Source organism: Podarcis tiliguerta, assembly GCF_965153285.1.
Source record: "Podarcis tiliguerta genome assembly, chromosome: 13".
Classification (NCBI taxonomy): Eukaryota; Metazoa; Chordata; class Lepidosauria; order Squamata; family Lacertidae; genus Podarcis; species Podarcis tiliguerta.
Window position 1 is genome coordinate 32,161,517 of NC_139546.1, and position 16,536 is coordinate 32,178,052.

At 39.6% G+C, this 16,536-nt stretch overlaps 3 protein-coding genes across 3 annotated transcripts; all 3 read left to right on the forward strand.

Moving 5' to 3' along the window:
• On the forward strand, nucleotides 1-7,352 carry LOC310663470 (vomeronasal type-2 receptor 26-like). Its single transcript, XM_083411318.1, has 5 exons — nucleotides 1-265; nucleotides 1,298-1,589; nucleotides 3,663-3,878; nucleotides 4,355-4,481; nucleotides 5,353-7,352. The coding sequence occupies exons 1-5, from the start codon at nucleotides 15-17 to the stop codon at nucleotides 6,252-6,254; spliced, it is 1,788 nt and encodes a 595-aa protein (XP_083267444.1). The 5' UTR covers nucleotides 1-14; the 3' UTR covers nucleotides 6,255-7,352.
• Nucleotides 7,333-12,691, forward strand: LOC310663477 (vomeronasal type-2 receptor 26-like). Its single transcript, XM_083411343.1, has 3 exons — nucleotides 7,333-7,350; nucleotides 8,901-9,187; nucleotides 11,417-12,691. The coding sequence occupies exons 2-3, from the start codon at nucleotides 9,044-9,046 to the stop codon at nucleotides 12,314-12,316; spliced, it is 1,044 nt and encodes a 347-aa protein (XP_083267469.1). The 5' UTR covers nucleotides 7,333-7,350; nucleotides 8,901-9,043; the 3' UTR covers nucleotides 12,317-12,691.
• A 2,553-nt stretch (nucleotides 12,692-15,244) lies between these two features.
• Nucleotides 15,245-16,246, forward strand: LOC310662586 (vomeronasal type-2 receptor 26-like; the record flags this gene model as incomplete). Its single annotated transcript, XM_083409525.1, has 1 exon — nucleotides 15,245-16,246. The coding sequence occupies one exon, from the start codon at nucleotides 15,245-15,247 to the stop codon at nucleotides 16,142-16,144; it is 900 nt and encodes a 299-aa protein (XP_083265651.1). The 3' UTR covers nucleotides 16,145-16,246.
• Nucleotides 16,247-16,536: the final 290 nt, after the last annotated feature.

A 16,536-nucleotide genomic window follows, 5' to 3' on the forward strand; every position in this document is an offset into this window, starting at 1 on the left:
AGCGGGGAGACTTTATGTGCAGAGGAAAGATTTATATTGTATTGAGGATGGTAGTTTTAGTGCTCTTGCTGCTGGCACTGTTTCCTCACATAGTATGCAAGGCTCGCACTGTTCAGTGCAGTATGGTTTATCCACACTCTCCACTTCACACATATCATCAGTCAGGAGACCTCATCATCGGTGGTGTGGCTTATCATGCTGGCATCGTCACCAGTTTACTAACTTTCGAAGAAGAACCTCTGCCTGTGCTGATGGAACCAATTGTGTAAGGTCTTAATAACTGTTTGCTTTTCTTGTCTTTTTCAGACACTGGGATAACTACAGCCTTGAAACATTGGCATCTTGAGTTGAGTTGTAGGAAAAAGCTAAAGTGTTTAAGGCAAGGGTTGAGGGTCTGGTGAGAAAAGGTAGCTTTATAAAATAAGTTACAGTCATTGCACACACAGAATATAAAAGCATAAAAATAAAGAAAGAATAGAATGACAAAAAAAAAAAACAACCACCCCAATTCCATTTAGAAAAATGGCAATATCCTCCTGATCTTTAAACAGTATTCGTTTTACAATTCTGAATAAGAATATTATAGGTTCTAGCCTCAGTCTTTCTTCTAAGATAACATTAATAACTTGCTATCTTAGCTTCCAAAAGCCATTAACAGATTTACAGATTCATGTACAATAGATAAAATCTCACTCATCATATTTAAAATTATCACCAGGGATTGATACCATATATTTCACTTTTAAACAATTTCCCTGCAGTAGAGAAGCTACAATAAAGATACTGAGCTTCCCCCATAAACAATCATTCCTAGAATTACTTTTAGTAAATTTGCTGCTTATTTTTCCAAATATGATAGGCTAATTTTGCTAATGCAATGCCTGGCGGTATATTTTGGAGACTGCTTTCTTTGGGTTGTTAAACAAAAGATTTTCAAGCCATGATAACTCTTGATAAGTTGTCATTCTCCTCACCACCCTCCTAATTTAAAATGTATAATTTCTGAGTATTCCAATAGTAATGGTGCTCATTGACATGTTGAAAAGTTTTTTTGTGCTTTTATCCAGTCTCTTTGCATACTGTACACCATGATACATCTATTGGTCAAAATATGCTAATTGTCCATTGTTGAAATTTCAGTGTGAACACTGGTGTTGTTTATCTTTTTATAAATATATATACCTTATAAATGCTGTAATACTTGCTTTTTGAAAAAAGTAGATACAGAAGACCGTGACATTGCTATTTTTTTAAGTGTGGAATAACTTTCTGAAACAGACTCTCACTTTCATTTCAGTGTAGTCTCTAAGCATTACCAACACATCCTGGCTTTGGCTTTTGCAGTAAAGGAGATCAATGAAAATCTTCAGATGTTACCCAATCTCACTCTGGGCTTCCACATCTATGACAGTTATAACAACGCAAGGAGGACTTATCATGCCACAATGCTGCTTCTATCAGCACTGGAGAGATTTATCCCTAACTACCTATGTGACAAGCAAAAAAATTTAATAGCAGTTGTTGGAGGACTGGATGCCCAAATTTCCATTCACGTGGCAACTCTCTTGAGTAACTATAAGGTTCCACAGGTAGGAATCTCTCTGTCTGTAGGTGAGTGGGTGTAACATGGGGAGTTAACACATATATTCTTAGACATACTGCATTTCATATTCTATGATTCAAAGTCGTTAATGTGTGCCTTGCAAAAAAAGAGACAGACTTATTTTTTCCATGCATCTCAGAGCCAAACTTGAAAAACAAGAAGTTTAGTCCGATGTTGCTGATAGAGTTTTTATGATGCTATCAGTTCTGCTGTTTCTTTTGTTTTATTGTTTCGATTGTATTAAATTCAGGAGGTTAAAAGAGGTGTTAAACTGTAGAAGAAAATATTCTTCATAGTACATTCACCATTGAGGAAAAAATTAAGTGCAAATAGGACTACATAAAAACCATCAATGTATGGAAGAACCACACCTTGCCAGGTGAACTCTGCATGTAATTTAAAGAAAATCAAGTGCTCAGAACTTGAGTAACTAATATCAAGGCAACAAGGAGAGTTCAAGGGAGATAAGCATTCACTATTTATGTGGACATCCAGGTAGACACAATTAGGAGGAAACACAGTTAGCGGCAAGGGAAAGCTATGTGTAGTTGGACATGCACTCTGGATTGTAAGAATGCTGATTTCAAAAAAGCTGAAAGAACTACTAGGTGAGATCTCATGGTCAGAAATACTCAGAGAGAAGGGAGCCCAAGATGGATGGGAGTTTCTTAAAGGTGAAATACGGAAGGCACAAATGCAGATGATTCCAAAGAGAAAGAAATGGGGGAGGCACCTAAAGAAACCAGTGTAGCTGCATAATGAGCTTACAGATGAGCTGAGATTTTTTTTTTAAAAAAAAATCCTCTTGTCCCCTTTAGCCCCCATACTCTACAAATAACTGTTCCAGGTTTAGGGAGCAGTGGTTTCCCTTGAGGGGAGCGGGAATCAACAAAATGTAATTCCCTATCTTGTTGACATATGGCTTTCATCTGAAAAGGGAACAACACTGGCTTCTAACCTACATGGATATGTTTTAAAACCTTCAATATACAATATATATCTGATTATTATTGCCTTCTTCATCTCTTCAGCTCATATATGGCTCTGTCCCATTGTTGAACGATAGAAACCTAGGACTTTCTTTCTACCAGATGGTACCCCATGAAGCCCTTCAGTACAAAGGGATTCTTTCTTTGCTTCTGCATTTCAGGTGGACATGGATTGGGGTCCTTGTAATGGATAATGAAAATGGTGAAAGATTTTTGCAAGCTGTTTTGCCAGTATTTAACCTGAGAGGTATCTGCTTTGACTTTAAAATAAGAGTCCCTATGTTAACTTCTGGCTCTGAACTGGATGAAATGCTAGAAGATGGGACAAGGATACACAATGTAATAATGAAAAGTACAACCAATGTAGTTGTGTTTTATGGTGAATCTAATTCCATGGTGTTTTTGAGATGGCTTCCCTATTATTCGAGAAATCCACCAAGCCTACCAAAGGGCTTAGTGTGGATATCAACAGCTGAAATGGAGCTCACTTCCTTGGGTTACCAAAAGAATTGGGAAACAGAAATATTCCATGGTGTCCTGTCCTTCACAATTCATTCTAGTTACGTCCCCAATTTCAAACCATTTCTTGAGAGCCGAAATCCTTCCATTACAAAAGAAGATGGTTTTATCAAGGACTTCTGGCAACAGACATTTAGTTGTGTATTCTCAGATCCACATGTGGAAGATGTGGAAGGGGATATTTGCACTGGGGAGGAGAAACTGGAGAGCCTTCCAGCACCATTCTTTGAGATGGGAATGAATGGCCACAGCTACAGCATCTACAATGCTGTCTATGCTGTTGCCCATGCTTTACATGACAAGTCTTCCTTTAGATTCAGAGCAAAGGAAGGCAGAGGAGGCCAGAAGTATCAGAATCAACAGTTTGGGCAGGTAATAGGTTCAAGTGACAGAGCATTGCAACTGTATAATCTATCTCTGAATCCTAAAGAGTGAGCACATTTATCATGAATATTTTCTCACTCAGAATGTTGTACCCAACATTCAATTTTATTATGAAAGGCCCAGCTGTGTCCGCTTCTAAATTCTGGCCTTTTCCTTATTCAAACTAGATCCATCACTTTCTCAGAAGTGTGTCCTTTAACAACAGTGGAGGAGACAAGATTTCTTTTGACCAAAATGGGGAGTTAGTGGCTGGATTTGATATAATCAACTGGATTGTTTCTTCAAACCAATCATTTCACAGGGTGAAAGTTGGGAGTGTAGATGCCAACCAAGTGTTCAGTATCAATGCGAATGCTATTACATGGTATGACTGGTTTAACCAGGTAGGTCCCAATTGTTAGCCATTTGAGTAGCATTGCCACTCATCTTCCAAGCTTGCCACTCATCTTCCAAGCTTGCCACTCATCTTCCAAGCCGCTGTACAGGGAAGCTAAGTGAACAGCAACACTTTGAAGTGCACCCCAGCTCCCACTGAATTCTGGGAGACTCGGGTTATTCCTGCACACAATTTTGTCAATTGACCTCTCCCAGAGGGAAAATGATCAGCAACACTTTGAGGAGCACCCTGGCTCCCATCAATTTATGTGAGAGCCAGGACATGGTGGAGGGGCCATGAGACAGCATTTCCTGTTTTGCCTCAGGTGGTAAAATAGGATGAGCTGCCTCTGACTCCATTCAGAGATGGAGTCTCTTGAAAAGAGGTATGACTTTAGTAACAAATGAAATGTTCACACAAAGGAAAGGATTCTAATCTCATTATTCTGAACATTATTTTTCTGCTCTCTCTTTTATGGATTAGTCCCAGCCTCTTTCATTATGTACTGAGAGGTGCCACCCAGGTTTTAGGAAGAAAGTGAAAGAGGGAAAGCCATTTTGCTGCTATGATTGCATCCCATGTCCAGAAGGGAAGATCTCAGATCAGGAGGGTAAGTATCTGATATATGAGATCACTTGAATCAGGGTATTAAAAACAGATCTGGTCAATAAAAATGATGGTGCCTTCTGTGTATCTATATAATGGGTAGTTCTGGTGATATCTTAGCAGAGAAGAAAACTTTCAAAGGTAGTGTTTAGTATCACCTACACATCGAGGTTTCAAGCACATTACCTGTTTTTTTTGCTTTTTTAAAATTGAAGCTTGTGATTCACCTCACCCCCAACTTAGCTGTTCTGGTTCATGCATTTGTGAAATGGACACTTAACTTTTGTAATGTAGCTTAAGGGGCCCAGCCTTCGAAGAATTTCACTTCCTTCAATGGATGTGAAATAAGGAGATCACTCTGTGATCATCCAGGACCACATTGTTTTCATCATTTTATTTTCTACATGTCTTTTGTCTGTGTATTTATATATATTTAATTTACTTCTCCCTCCCCCACCTCATCACCTCTCTTTCCCCTGCCTGAACTTTTTCATAACCCCTAGAAGGCTACAAAGAACAACCACCATTGACTTGTTGGCATGGCCGGAAACCGTAAATGCTCAAAAATTAATTAATTAATGAAGGAAGAATGGGGAAATAAACAGAATACAAGAACCAATAAAAATGTATCAATTACTAAATATATGGTTCTTACATATTTTATGGTCATGACCTAAGATTAGATCATATTGTGACCAGGTATTAACTGAAATAAATGTCACAATGTGGTATGAAGCGTCAAGAGATGCTCAGCATAGCTTTAGAGCTACAAAAACACTGACATTGCTCTATCATATGAACATAGAATCTTACCTGTCAGGAAAGAACAATTTCAGCATGTTGCTAAGACTAAGGCTACATGTTTTCTTTTATAGACATGAATGACTGTAATAAATGTTCAGATGAAGAATATCCAAACAAGAACCAGGACATGTGTATTCCCAAGGATATAAGCTTCTTGTCTTATCAAGAACCTTTGGGCATCAGCTTAGCTTGCTTTGCTCTTTCCTTTTCTTTGATCACCGCTCTGGTGCTGGGAACATTTATGAAGCACCACAACACAGCCCTTGTCAAAGCCAACAACCGAGACCTCACCTATACTCTCCTCATCTCACTCCTACTCTGCTTTCTTTGTGCATTGCTATTTATTGGCCGACGTGACAAGGCGACCTGTCTCCTTCGACAAACTGCTTTTGGCATCATCTTCTCAGTAGCTGTTTCTTGTGTGTTGGCAAAAACCATCACAGTGGTTCTGGCTTTCATGGCTACTAAACCAGGATCCAGGATCAGGATGTGGGTGGGAAAGAGACTGACCAATTCCGTTGTTATATCCTGTTTTCTTATTCAAGCAGGCATCTGTATTGTGTGGCTGGGATCCTCACCCCCATTCCCAGATGTTGATATGCACTCAATGGCTAAGGAAGTTGTTCTAGAGTGTAATGAGGGATCTGTGACTATGTTTTACTGTGTTCTGTGCTACATGGGCTTCCTGGCTCTTGTCAGCTTCACTGTGGCCTTCTTTGCCAGGAAGTTACCTGACAGTTTCAACGAAGCCAAGTTCATCACTTTCAGCATGCTGGTCTTTTGCAGTGTCTGGGTATCTTTTGTTCCAACCTACCTCAGCACCAAGGGAAAATACATGGTAGCTGTGGAGATCTTTTCTATCTTAGCCTCTGGTGCTGGTCTTCTGGCTTGCATTTTTGCTCCTAAATGCTACATTATTTTGTTGCGACCTGAGCTGAACAACAAGGAACATCTAATAAGAAATAGGTCCTGAAGAATTTTCATCTCTTCATCATACTTTTTAGTTTTTAATTCTATAGTTGCTATATGTAGATTTTCCGACAGACTTCCACATTCTTCTAATATGAAATTTTAATTTGGGAAACTGAATTATGATTTGTTAGGGGAAAGGATTGTGTCTGTATCCCATCCCTCCATTGTACTGTATTTTTTTGCTTTTCAGTAATTTTTGCCACTGCTGCCCACCCCACCCCCGGCAAGATGCTTTTTGAATGTTAAGAAGTCAGCTGAAAACAATCTCACTCTCAAAGTGTCCTGCGTCATGTTGTCTCCAAACTTTTGATGGTGGTGTGTAATGCTTGTCACGTTGTTAAAAAAAATCCTCTATACTTTCCAGAGAATGTTAATATGTAGCTAAAGTGTGAGAATACAGAATATAACAAACAACCATTCCTTTTTTTCTGGGGGTACTCAAGGGTTATGAGCTACCGGCACAAGTTTTTCTAAGAAGAAAAGTGCTGCAGATGTTTCTTAATTCCAAAAGGACTCCAAATCCTTCGCTTAAAAATTGCCTTTAATGTAATAATTAACTACACAATTACCTAGTCAGGAGGACAGTAATTAGTTACTATGTTCAACCAAACCCCTGTGGAGTTTCAGTTGCCACTAGGAAAACAAAGAACAAAGACTGTGAAGGTCATCCTAAATATCCCAGTACAACTCAGAGATAAAGAGAGGGACTGGGAACAGGCAAAAGCCTACAGTGGTGATCTTTATTCCAGGCTTCAGACCTCTCAGGGAAATGCAAAATGTTCAATGTGGGCAGTTTTAATGGCAGAGGTTTAATGCTTCTACTGTAGAAGAAAATATAGGTTTTTATACTGAGAGGGAAGATTTGGACTTGTACCGAGGATGGCGATTTTAATCATTTTCCTGCTGGTCCTGTTTCCTTGCATGACATGCAAGGCACATATTGTTCAATGTAATATCTATTATCCACAGCCTCCTCTTCACACATTTCACCATCCAGGAGATGTCATCATTGGTGGGGTTGTTTATCACGCTGGATTCATCATCAGTGAAATACACTTCATGGAAGAACCCCGGCAAAAACTGGGAGAACAATTTGTGTATGGCCTGACTGACTGTTTACTTTTCTTCCTATGTGTTTTATTCACTTATTTTATTTAACAAACTATTGTCACAGGGTGAATGGGTGCAATTGCTGCAGCCTTAGAAATCTGGCTACTTGGCTTGGGCTGTAGGGAAAACATCACTGCACTTCCTGCAGCAGTAGGCAATATTGTGCTCATGAGATGTGGTTGAACTGAACTAGAAGTTCTTATCAGCCCCAGCCAGAATGTCCAATAGGCAGGTGTTAGGGAGTTGTGGTACAAAAAGCATTTGGAGGAGGGCAGCACATTGGCTACCCCCGAGTTAGTGGGTGGGTATATTATATAAACCTACAGATGTATTACAATATATGAGTATGTGTGTTGGTGTGTGTATATACAGTCATACCTCTGTTTACATATCCCTTTGGATATGTAATCTTCAGGTTACAGCCACGGCAAACCTGGAAGTGTATGCTTCTGGGTTCCACCGTGTGCGCAGAAGCACTCAGTCACACTGTGCATGTGCATAAAGTGCACCTCTATTTACATAATTTTTGGGGTGCAAATGGACCCCCAGAGGGAGGGTCAACTGTACATCTGTATTTGCCATTGATAGCTAAGGCACATTTCCCTCCATAGTTACTCTCCTCTCTACTTGTGTCTTCCTGTTCCTCTCCAATCTTACCTCAGTTGGCTGGCTTTCCTTCTTTTAATAAATTTTCTTCCTTAACAAAATTGGACTTCTCAAAAAGTTTGCTTAAGGCTTATTTAGTCCTTTTTACTCTATTGGTTATTTATTTAAAACTTCTTTTGTCCCTATTAAGGAGACATGCATGCTAATACAAAACTAATGGAGCAATCCTATGTGCAAGAAGCTGGTGTAAAGCAAACTGGTATAAATTAAAGCAGCATAAAGTTACACCAGATCCAAACCTAATGCAGCAGAAAAGCAGCTACTGATGCCCTGCCTAAGCCTGGGAGAGGGAAAACAAAGAATTTAAAAATGGTATTCTATGCCAGGTTGCCAGGTAATGCGACTAAGCAGAACATGCTTATGATCCAGTTTAATGCCCTCCCTCTGGTCCCACGCCGCCATGCACCCAGTATGCCCACGTTTCAGATTTAAACTGTTCAGGCAGCTCAAGCTCAGGTGGCTCAATATGGGCGTAGTGAAACCCTATAAAGAACAACCCTGCATAGAAAAGCCAGTAAATAAAATTTCAAGGGAAAAGAAAGCATTATGTTGACCAGCATGTTTATCAGAGATTTCTTAAGCCTATGGTGAATATTCACCCCTTGCCTCTGTTCGGTTATGCTTTTAGTTTTATTTTGTATTTTCAAAAAAAGAAAAAGCTAATGATGAAATATTATAGGGCGTTTGATCTTCTAAATGTGACCACTGCTATACTTCAGCCTTGATATTTATGTAGGCCAACAAAGAAACATTATATATAAATACTGTAATGGTTAATTATTGGTAAAGGAGACCCAGAACACAGCAGCAATAACTAAACTAAGTCTGGAATAGCCTTCTGATAAAGAATCTCACTCTTATTCCAGCACAGTCTGTAAGCATTACCAGCATATCCTGGCTTTGGCATTTGCAGTAAAAGAGATCAACGAAAACCCTCAGATTTTACCCAATCTCACATTGGGCTTCCACATCTATGACAGCTATAATAATGCAAGGAAGACTTATGATGCCACAATGCGACTTCTATCATCATGGGAAAGAGTCATCCCTAACTACCTATGTGACAGCCAGAAAAATCTAATAGCAGTTGTTGGAGGACTGGATGTCCAAATTTCCATTAATGTGGGAACTCTCTTGAATAACTATAAAATTCCACAGGTAGGACAGCTCTGCCTGCTTGTGTGTATGTGTTGGGAATTTAACACTCATATTCTTAGTCCCACCATTTTTCCTATTCTATTGTGCCAAGACATTACAGTGGTACCTTGGTTTGCAAACAGTCCGGTTTGCATACATTTTGGATTACAAACATGTCAAACCCGGAAGTGCGTGTCCCAGTTTGCGAAAAAAAATTGGATTACAACCCTTGGGGGGGATTATGAACAATTTTTTTTGGGGGGGGGGCCATTGGCAAAAGTGTGCCTTGGGTTAAAACCTGTTTTGGTTTACAAACGGACCTCCAGAACAGATTATGGTTGTAAACCAAGGTACCACTGTACAGCGCACCTTGAAAGCAATGAATCAAGCTTCATATTTTTAGAAATCACACTTCCAAACTGGAAAAATGGGATTCTAATCTGCTGTTGTTTGTACCAATTTTTTATGCTCTGAGCACTGCTGCTTCTTTTGTTTTATTGGTAGGATTATATTTAATTAAAGATGAGTTAAGTGATGAGATGAAAAACAAAAGAAAATACACTTTATGATTCATTCATAATTCAGAAAAAGTGTGAATACAGTTCAGAACTATATAAAAATAGCCTTTATAAAAAGGGACCCCACACTGCCAAGTGAATGCTGAATAAAATTTGAAGCAAAGCTATAGTGCTCTGAACTTTGGTAACTGATATCCAAGCAACAGGGAAAGTTTAAAGGGGATAAAGGGGATATTGCATGTGTACACCCAGATATGGGCAAGAGGAAGACTGGCCTCTCCTGAAACCTGGGATAATTCTTTTGTGCACCTATAGCATGTTATGTAGAAATACAGAATATAGGAATTATAGTAAAATATCAAGAACCTTCACTGTCCTGATTATGATTATTTTTTACAAACTCTTCTATGAAAATATTTTTTTTGGCAAGAGAATTGCTGTAGGTGAGTGGTAGAGCATCCACTTTGCATGAAGAAGACTCCAAGTTCAATCCCCAGCATCTCCAAGTAGGACTGTCTGAAATTCTGCAAAGCCACTGCTGTCCTGGAGATAGATGGGCAGATGGTCTGAGTTGGTATGAGGCAGCTACTTAATTTCCAAAATAGCTGGAGTTATGATTTCTCATGTAGACTGTATAAAAACCTTTGACAGAAGTTAGCTCCCAAATACAAACTCATTACTGCAAATTATTTTGAAAACCTTGCTCTCAGAAAGATGTGATTTAGCAATTGAAGAATGAAAAATAATAACAGTACAGCGGTACCTTGGCTTTCAAATGGCTTGGCTCCCAAACAAATTGGCTCCCGAATGCCGCAAACCCAGAAGTAAGTTTTCTGGCTTGCGAACGTCTTTTTGGAAGCCGAACATCCAATGTGGCTTCTAATTGAGCGCAGGAAGCTCCTGCAGCCAATCGGAAGCCACGCCTTGGTTTTTGAACAGCTCCAGGAGTCGAACGGACTCCTGGAATGGATTAAGTTTGGCAATCAAGGCATCACTTTACATGAAGTACCTAGTACACTCAATGTCCTTAATTCAATCTGTTCACTTTCAGTCACCACTCCCTATCTGGAGAATGAGAATAATAAAAGTCCTCCTACATTCTACAGTGTTACCTTGGGTTACATATGCTTCAGGTTACATACGCTTCAGGTTACAGATTCCGCTAACCCAGAAATAGTGCTTCAGGTTAAGAACTTTGCTTCAGGATGAGAACAGAAATCATGCTCCGGCGGCGCGGCAGCAGCAGGAGGCCCCATTAGCTAAAGTGGTGCTTCAGGTTAAGAACATATCAGGTTAAGTATGGACCTCCGGAACGAATTAAGTACTTAACCTGAGGTACCACTGTACTTGTAAAGCTTGCTAATTTGATTATAGGAGTTCCAATTGTACCACCCTGTATTAACAAAAAGCTTACATCAGTGGAACATGCAGAGGGTCCATTTTTGGCTATTCCTCTTGCACCCTGTAGCCCCCACATGCCACAGATTCCTTCTCTGGAACATTACTCAATGCTCTCAAAAAAGATTGAAGGAGTGATGGTTGCTTGGGGGAGGGAGGAGGGAAATAGCCAAAATTGATTCCTCGTTTTGCTGACAGAAAAAGGGAACAGTACTAGATTCCAAAAGGGGAACAACACTAGATTCTAACCTACCTTAATTGTTTGGAAGCCTTTAAGATGCACCATACATTCTATTTTTACTATCTTTTTTCTTCTCCCCCAATCTCTCTCCAGCTCATATATGGCTCTGTCCCATTGATGAACGATAGAAATCTAGGACTTTCTTTCTACCAGATGGTACCCCACGAAGCCCTTCAGTACAAAGGGATTCTCTCTTTGCTTCTTCATTTCAGATGGATATGGATTGGGTTCCTTGTAATAGATAACGATAGTGGTGAAAGATTGTTACAAACTGTTTTGCCAATGTTTTACCAGAGAGGTGTCTGTTTTAACTTCATAAAAAGAGTCCCTTTGATAAGATCTGTCTCTAAACTGAACAAAATGCTAGAAGATGGGTCAGCAATACATAATGCAGTAATGAGCAGTACAACCAATGTAGTTGTGTTTTATGGTGAATCAAATTCCATGGTGTTTTTAAGATGGATTCCATATTTTGCAGAATATCCACCAAAGCTACCCAAAAGTAGAGTGTGGATAACAACAGCCCAAATGGAACTCACTTCACAATTTTATCAAAGGGACTGGGAAACAGAAATATTCCATGGTGTCCTCTCCTTCACAATTCACTCTGATGATGTACCAAATTTCAAACAATTTATTAAGAGTCGAAATCCTTTCAGAACAAAAGAAGATGGTTTTATCAGGGACTTCTGGCAACAAGCCTTTGGCTGTGTATTCCCAAACACTAATGTGGTAGATGTGGAGGGGAATATATGCACTGGAGAGGAGAAACTGGAGAGCCTTCCAGCACCATTCTTTGAGATGGGCATGAATGGCCACAGCTACAGCATCTACAATGCTCTATATGCTGTAGTCTATGCTTTGCAAGATATGTCCTTACAAGCAATGGAGGACAGAAGAGGACAGAAGTATCAGTTGTGGCAGGTAATAGGTTCATTATTGTCAGATGGCAGAGCACTACAACTCTGCTGCAATAGACCCAAATATATGTAATAAAACTGTCTCCCAAACTCTGACCATCCTCATATTTTCAACTCCCCTTCATTTCCCATCCCAGACCACCAGGCTTCTCTCATTTTGAGCACATTAACAGTATGCATTTTTATTATGTTCCTGATCTATGTAGGCTATCTTTAAGTGTTCTTTAGGTTATTGAAATGGTATGCAGTTATCGCTTTAGGAACTCTTCTTCTTATCCTTCCTTATCTTCTTGAGTGGTCTCCATCTGACTGATCCTTTTAATCAGCCAGGTCCAGCCAATGGACAGTGTCCTCCAGATATTGTTAAACTACAGTTCCCATCAACCCAGACTATTGTCCATGCTGTTTAGGGCTGGCATCTTTTCTAATAAAAAGACATCTGTTAAGTTCCACATTGGCTAGTTCTATTCTATATTGTGCATTATGGTTGCCATCTGATTAAGACTTTAATGCATCTGACTAATTTATGATCCCAAGGACAGCCTTTCTGGGAGTGGATATACATGAGCATGCATGCCTATGAAATCACTTTTCTAAAAAACAAAACAAACAAAAACCACATTGCGTGGTGTAAGAAGTAGGCTTTTTCACACTGTGTAAACCCAAAGTACAAGCACGTTGAGTTTGGGTGGTGGTGGAGTGGAGGGCAGCACCTGAGAGATGTGGGGAGCCAGAATTCTAGCTTCCCAGTAGGTGTGTCACTGGCAAATGGGGGCGAGCTACTACTGCCAACGAAACACAAATGAGGGGTATTTTAACTACCACCTCTGCTTTTCCTTTATGGTCCAAGAACTTTCTATATGAAAGTGAATAAAAATATTTTATCAGCCTTTGTACTGGTATGAAAATATTTTGTTTGTATATTGAATTTTGGAAATCACTTTGAAATCTCTAGGAATTGCAGCTAATAATTTCTCCTGTCCCTGAATCACACAGCACATCTGTAATGAATACAACACCATAAACAATATCAGACCTTAATACAGAAGATCCAACTGCAGACTTTTCTTAACTTTTGCCTTTTCCTTTCTTATTGAGCTCCATCACTTTCTCAGAAGTGTCTCCTTTAACAACAGTGGTGGGGACAAGATTTCCTTTGACCAGAATGGGATGTTAAAGGCTGGATTTGATGTGATCAACTGGATTGTTTCCCCAAACCAATCATTTCATAGAGTGAAGGTTGGGAATGTTGATCCCAACCAATGGTTGACCATCAATGGGGATGCCATAACATGGCCCAACCATTTTAACCAGGTAAGCCTCAGTGGTCACTATCTATCTGTCTTGATGTCAGAAATCAATTTCATTAGACAATGAGGATGTCCAATAAATACAACATAAAAAAAATGTAAGAAGCACAATAAATGGATTGAAAAAATAGGATTCTTTTGGTTGCTGTATTCTTGTCTATACAGTGGTACCTCAGGTTAAGAACCTAATTCATTCTGGAGGTCCTTTCTTAACCTGAAACTGTTCTTAACCTGAGGTACCACTTTAGCTAATAGGGCCTCCCACTGCCGCAGTGCCGCCAGAGCACGATTTCTGTTCTCATCCTGAAGCAAAGATCTTAACCCGAGGTACTATTTCTGGGTTAGCGGAGGCTGTAACCTGAAGCGTCTGTAACCTGAAGCGTCTGTAACCCGAGGTACTACTGTATTAATTTAGAAGTTGTTTGGAGGGGGGAAGTACAATTAATTATATTGACACTAGTTTAAGTATACATGAAATCACAATCAATGTCATTTAACATTCAACCAAGCTCCATTCATTCAAGTAGATGGTTTCTTAAAAGTCTGTGGTACCACAGTTGTGCAAATATAGGGAATGAACACTTGCTCGTAGCATTGATCATACCTTACTGGATGGAGGCGTTACTTAGGAAAATAAGAAAAAAATTCCCCAAATATTCTAATCTCATTATTCTCAATTTTATCTCACTTGTGGATTAGTCTCGGCCTGTTTCTTTATGTACTGAGCAATGCCATCCTGGCTCTAGGAAGAAAGTGAAAGAGGGAAGGCCATTTTGCTGCTATGATTGTATCCCATGCTCAGAAGGAGAGATTTCAGTTCAGGAGGGTAAGAATTATACATATACCATACAGAGCAAAGGCTGAAAGTCAGAGGAGTGAGTGATATCAGAATTAATTTTCTTGCATGTTTGAAATGTGATACAGACATTTCTCTGTCTTGGGAGACAATAGCGGAGTGTGCCTTTGGGAGTGGAGTCAAACTGTTGGAAGGTTACAATGCCTGCTGTGACTGTAGCGACCAATATGGAAGAGACATGTTTTGTTGCAGCTGGGGCAGCTGAAGGCATCCAGTTGTGCTGCTGCAAATGCACCATTGCGTGCTCCTCCCAGCAGTCCTTCCTCCATTGGTTACTGCTATGGATGGGCAACCTGACTGCTGGTTTCCAGGCACTGCAATTGTCTGAAAGGGATACAACATATATTATAATATGAATATCAGAACATGTTTTTTAAAGCCATTAAATTACAGGATTTCTGTTCAATATGTTTATTGTTGTTTTTTTCAAAATCAGACTCCCCCCCCCCCCCAGACATGAATGACTGTAAAAAAATGCCCAGAAGAAGGCTGACAAAACAATAATCACAATATGTGTATTCCCAAGAAAATAAGATTTTTGTCCTATGAGGAAATTCTGGCCATCAGTTTAGCCTTAACTCCTAGCCTTATTTTGCTTACAGATTATTCTAACACACAATGTTCTTGACAGATGTCAGTTAAAACTCCAAACACCACTTAATAGGCATTCACCAGACAAGACAGAAAACTTCCGTAATCAAACATCTTTAAAGATTAAACAATAGCCATTAAAACATAATACAGGTAGACATGATTTCTACAGAATATGTGTTCACTTTCTCTGATTAAGACCACTTATTTTCATATTTTATTTCAAATATTTTCATTTTCAGACATGAACGAGTGTAATATATGCTCAGAAGAAAAATATCCAAATAATAATCAGGATATGTGTATTCCCAAGGAAACAACCTTTTTGTCCTATGAGGAACCTCTGGGCATCAGTTTAGCCTGCTTTGCTATTACTTTTTTTGTGATCACAGTTCTGGTCCTGGGAACATTTTTGAAGCACCAACACACACCCATTGTCAAAGCAAACAACAAAGACCTCACTTATATGCTGCTAATTTCTCTCCTGCTCTGCTTCCTGTCTGCATTGCTATTCATTGGAAAACCTGGAATTGTGGCATGCCTCCTCCGACAGACAGCTTTTGGCATTATCTTCTCAGTGGCTGTTTCTTGTGTGCTAGCAAAAACCATGACAGTGGTTTTGGCTTTCATGGCCACCAAGCCAGGATCCAGGATGAGGAAGTGGGTGGGGAAGAGACTGGCTATTGCCATTGTGGTTTCCTGTTCCTTTATTCAAGCAGGCATCTGTACTGTGTGGATGGCATCTTCGCCTCCATTTCCAGATGTCGACTTGCACTCAGTCACTAAAGAAATTGTTCTGGAATGTAATGAGGGCTCTGTGACTATGTTTTGCTCTGTCTTGAGCTACATGGGATTCCTGGCTTTTGTCAGCTTTACTGTAGCTTTCTTTGCCAGGAAGTTACCTGACAGTTTCAATGAAGCGAAGTTCATCACTTTCAGTATGCTGGTCTTTTGCAGTGTTTGGGTATCTTTTGTTCCAACCTATCTCAGTACCAAGGGAAAATACATGGTTGCTGTGGAGATCTTTTCTATCTTAGCATCCGGCGCTGGTCTGCTGGGTTGCATCTTTGCCCCCAAATGCTACATAATTGTGTTGCGGCCTGAGCTGAATGAAAGGGAACATCTAATAAGAAACAAGACCTGAAGAATTTGAGTGCATAGCATGCATGTATGAAGAGTGATCACCAGACAAGGAGTTAAAATTGTCTTGTTCTGTTATCTTCTTTTCTTCATTGTTTTGCATGTTCCTGTGTTGAATAAAATTGTTTAATTGTACACTGAAATGGAAAATAAATCTGTAATGTGTCTGTATTTAGATTGTGAAGCATAGCATGGAAACTTCTATTGAAGCTAAAGAAGAGCTGAGAGAAGAGTTTAGCAGTTAATGATTAAGTGGGGCTACATCTCATCTGGGTCCATCACAAGGTGTTTAGCTTAGAATCACATGAAACCTCTAGTGTTACAAGTCCATTTGCTTATCTCTCTCCAAGAAAAGAAACTCAGGCTAATGGAGACTGGAATGGAGGAAAGACAAAG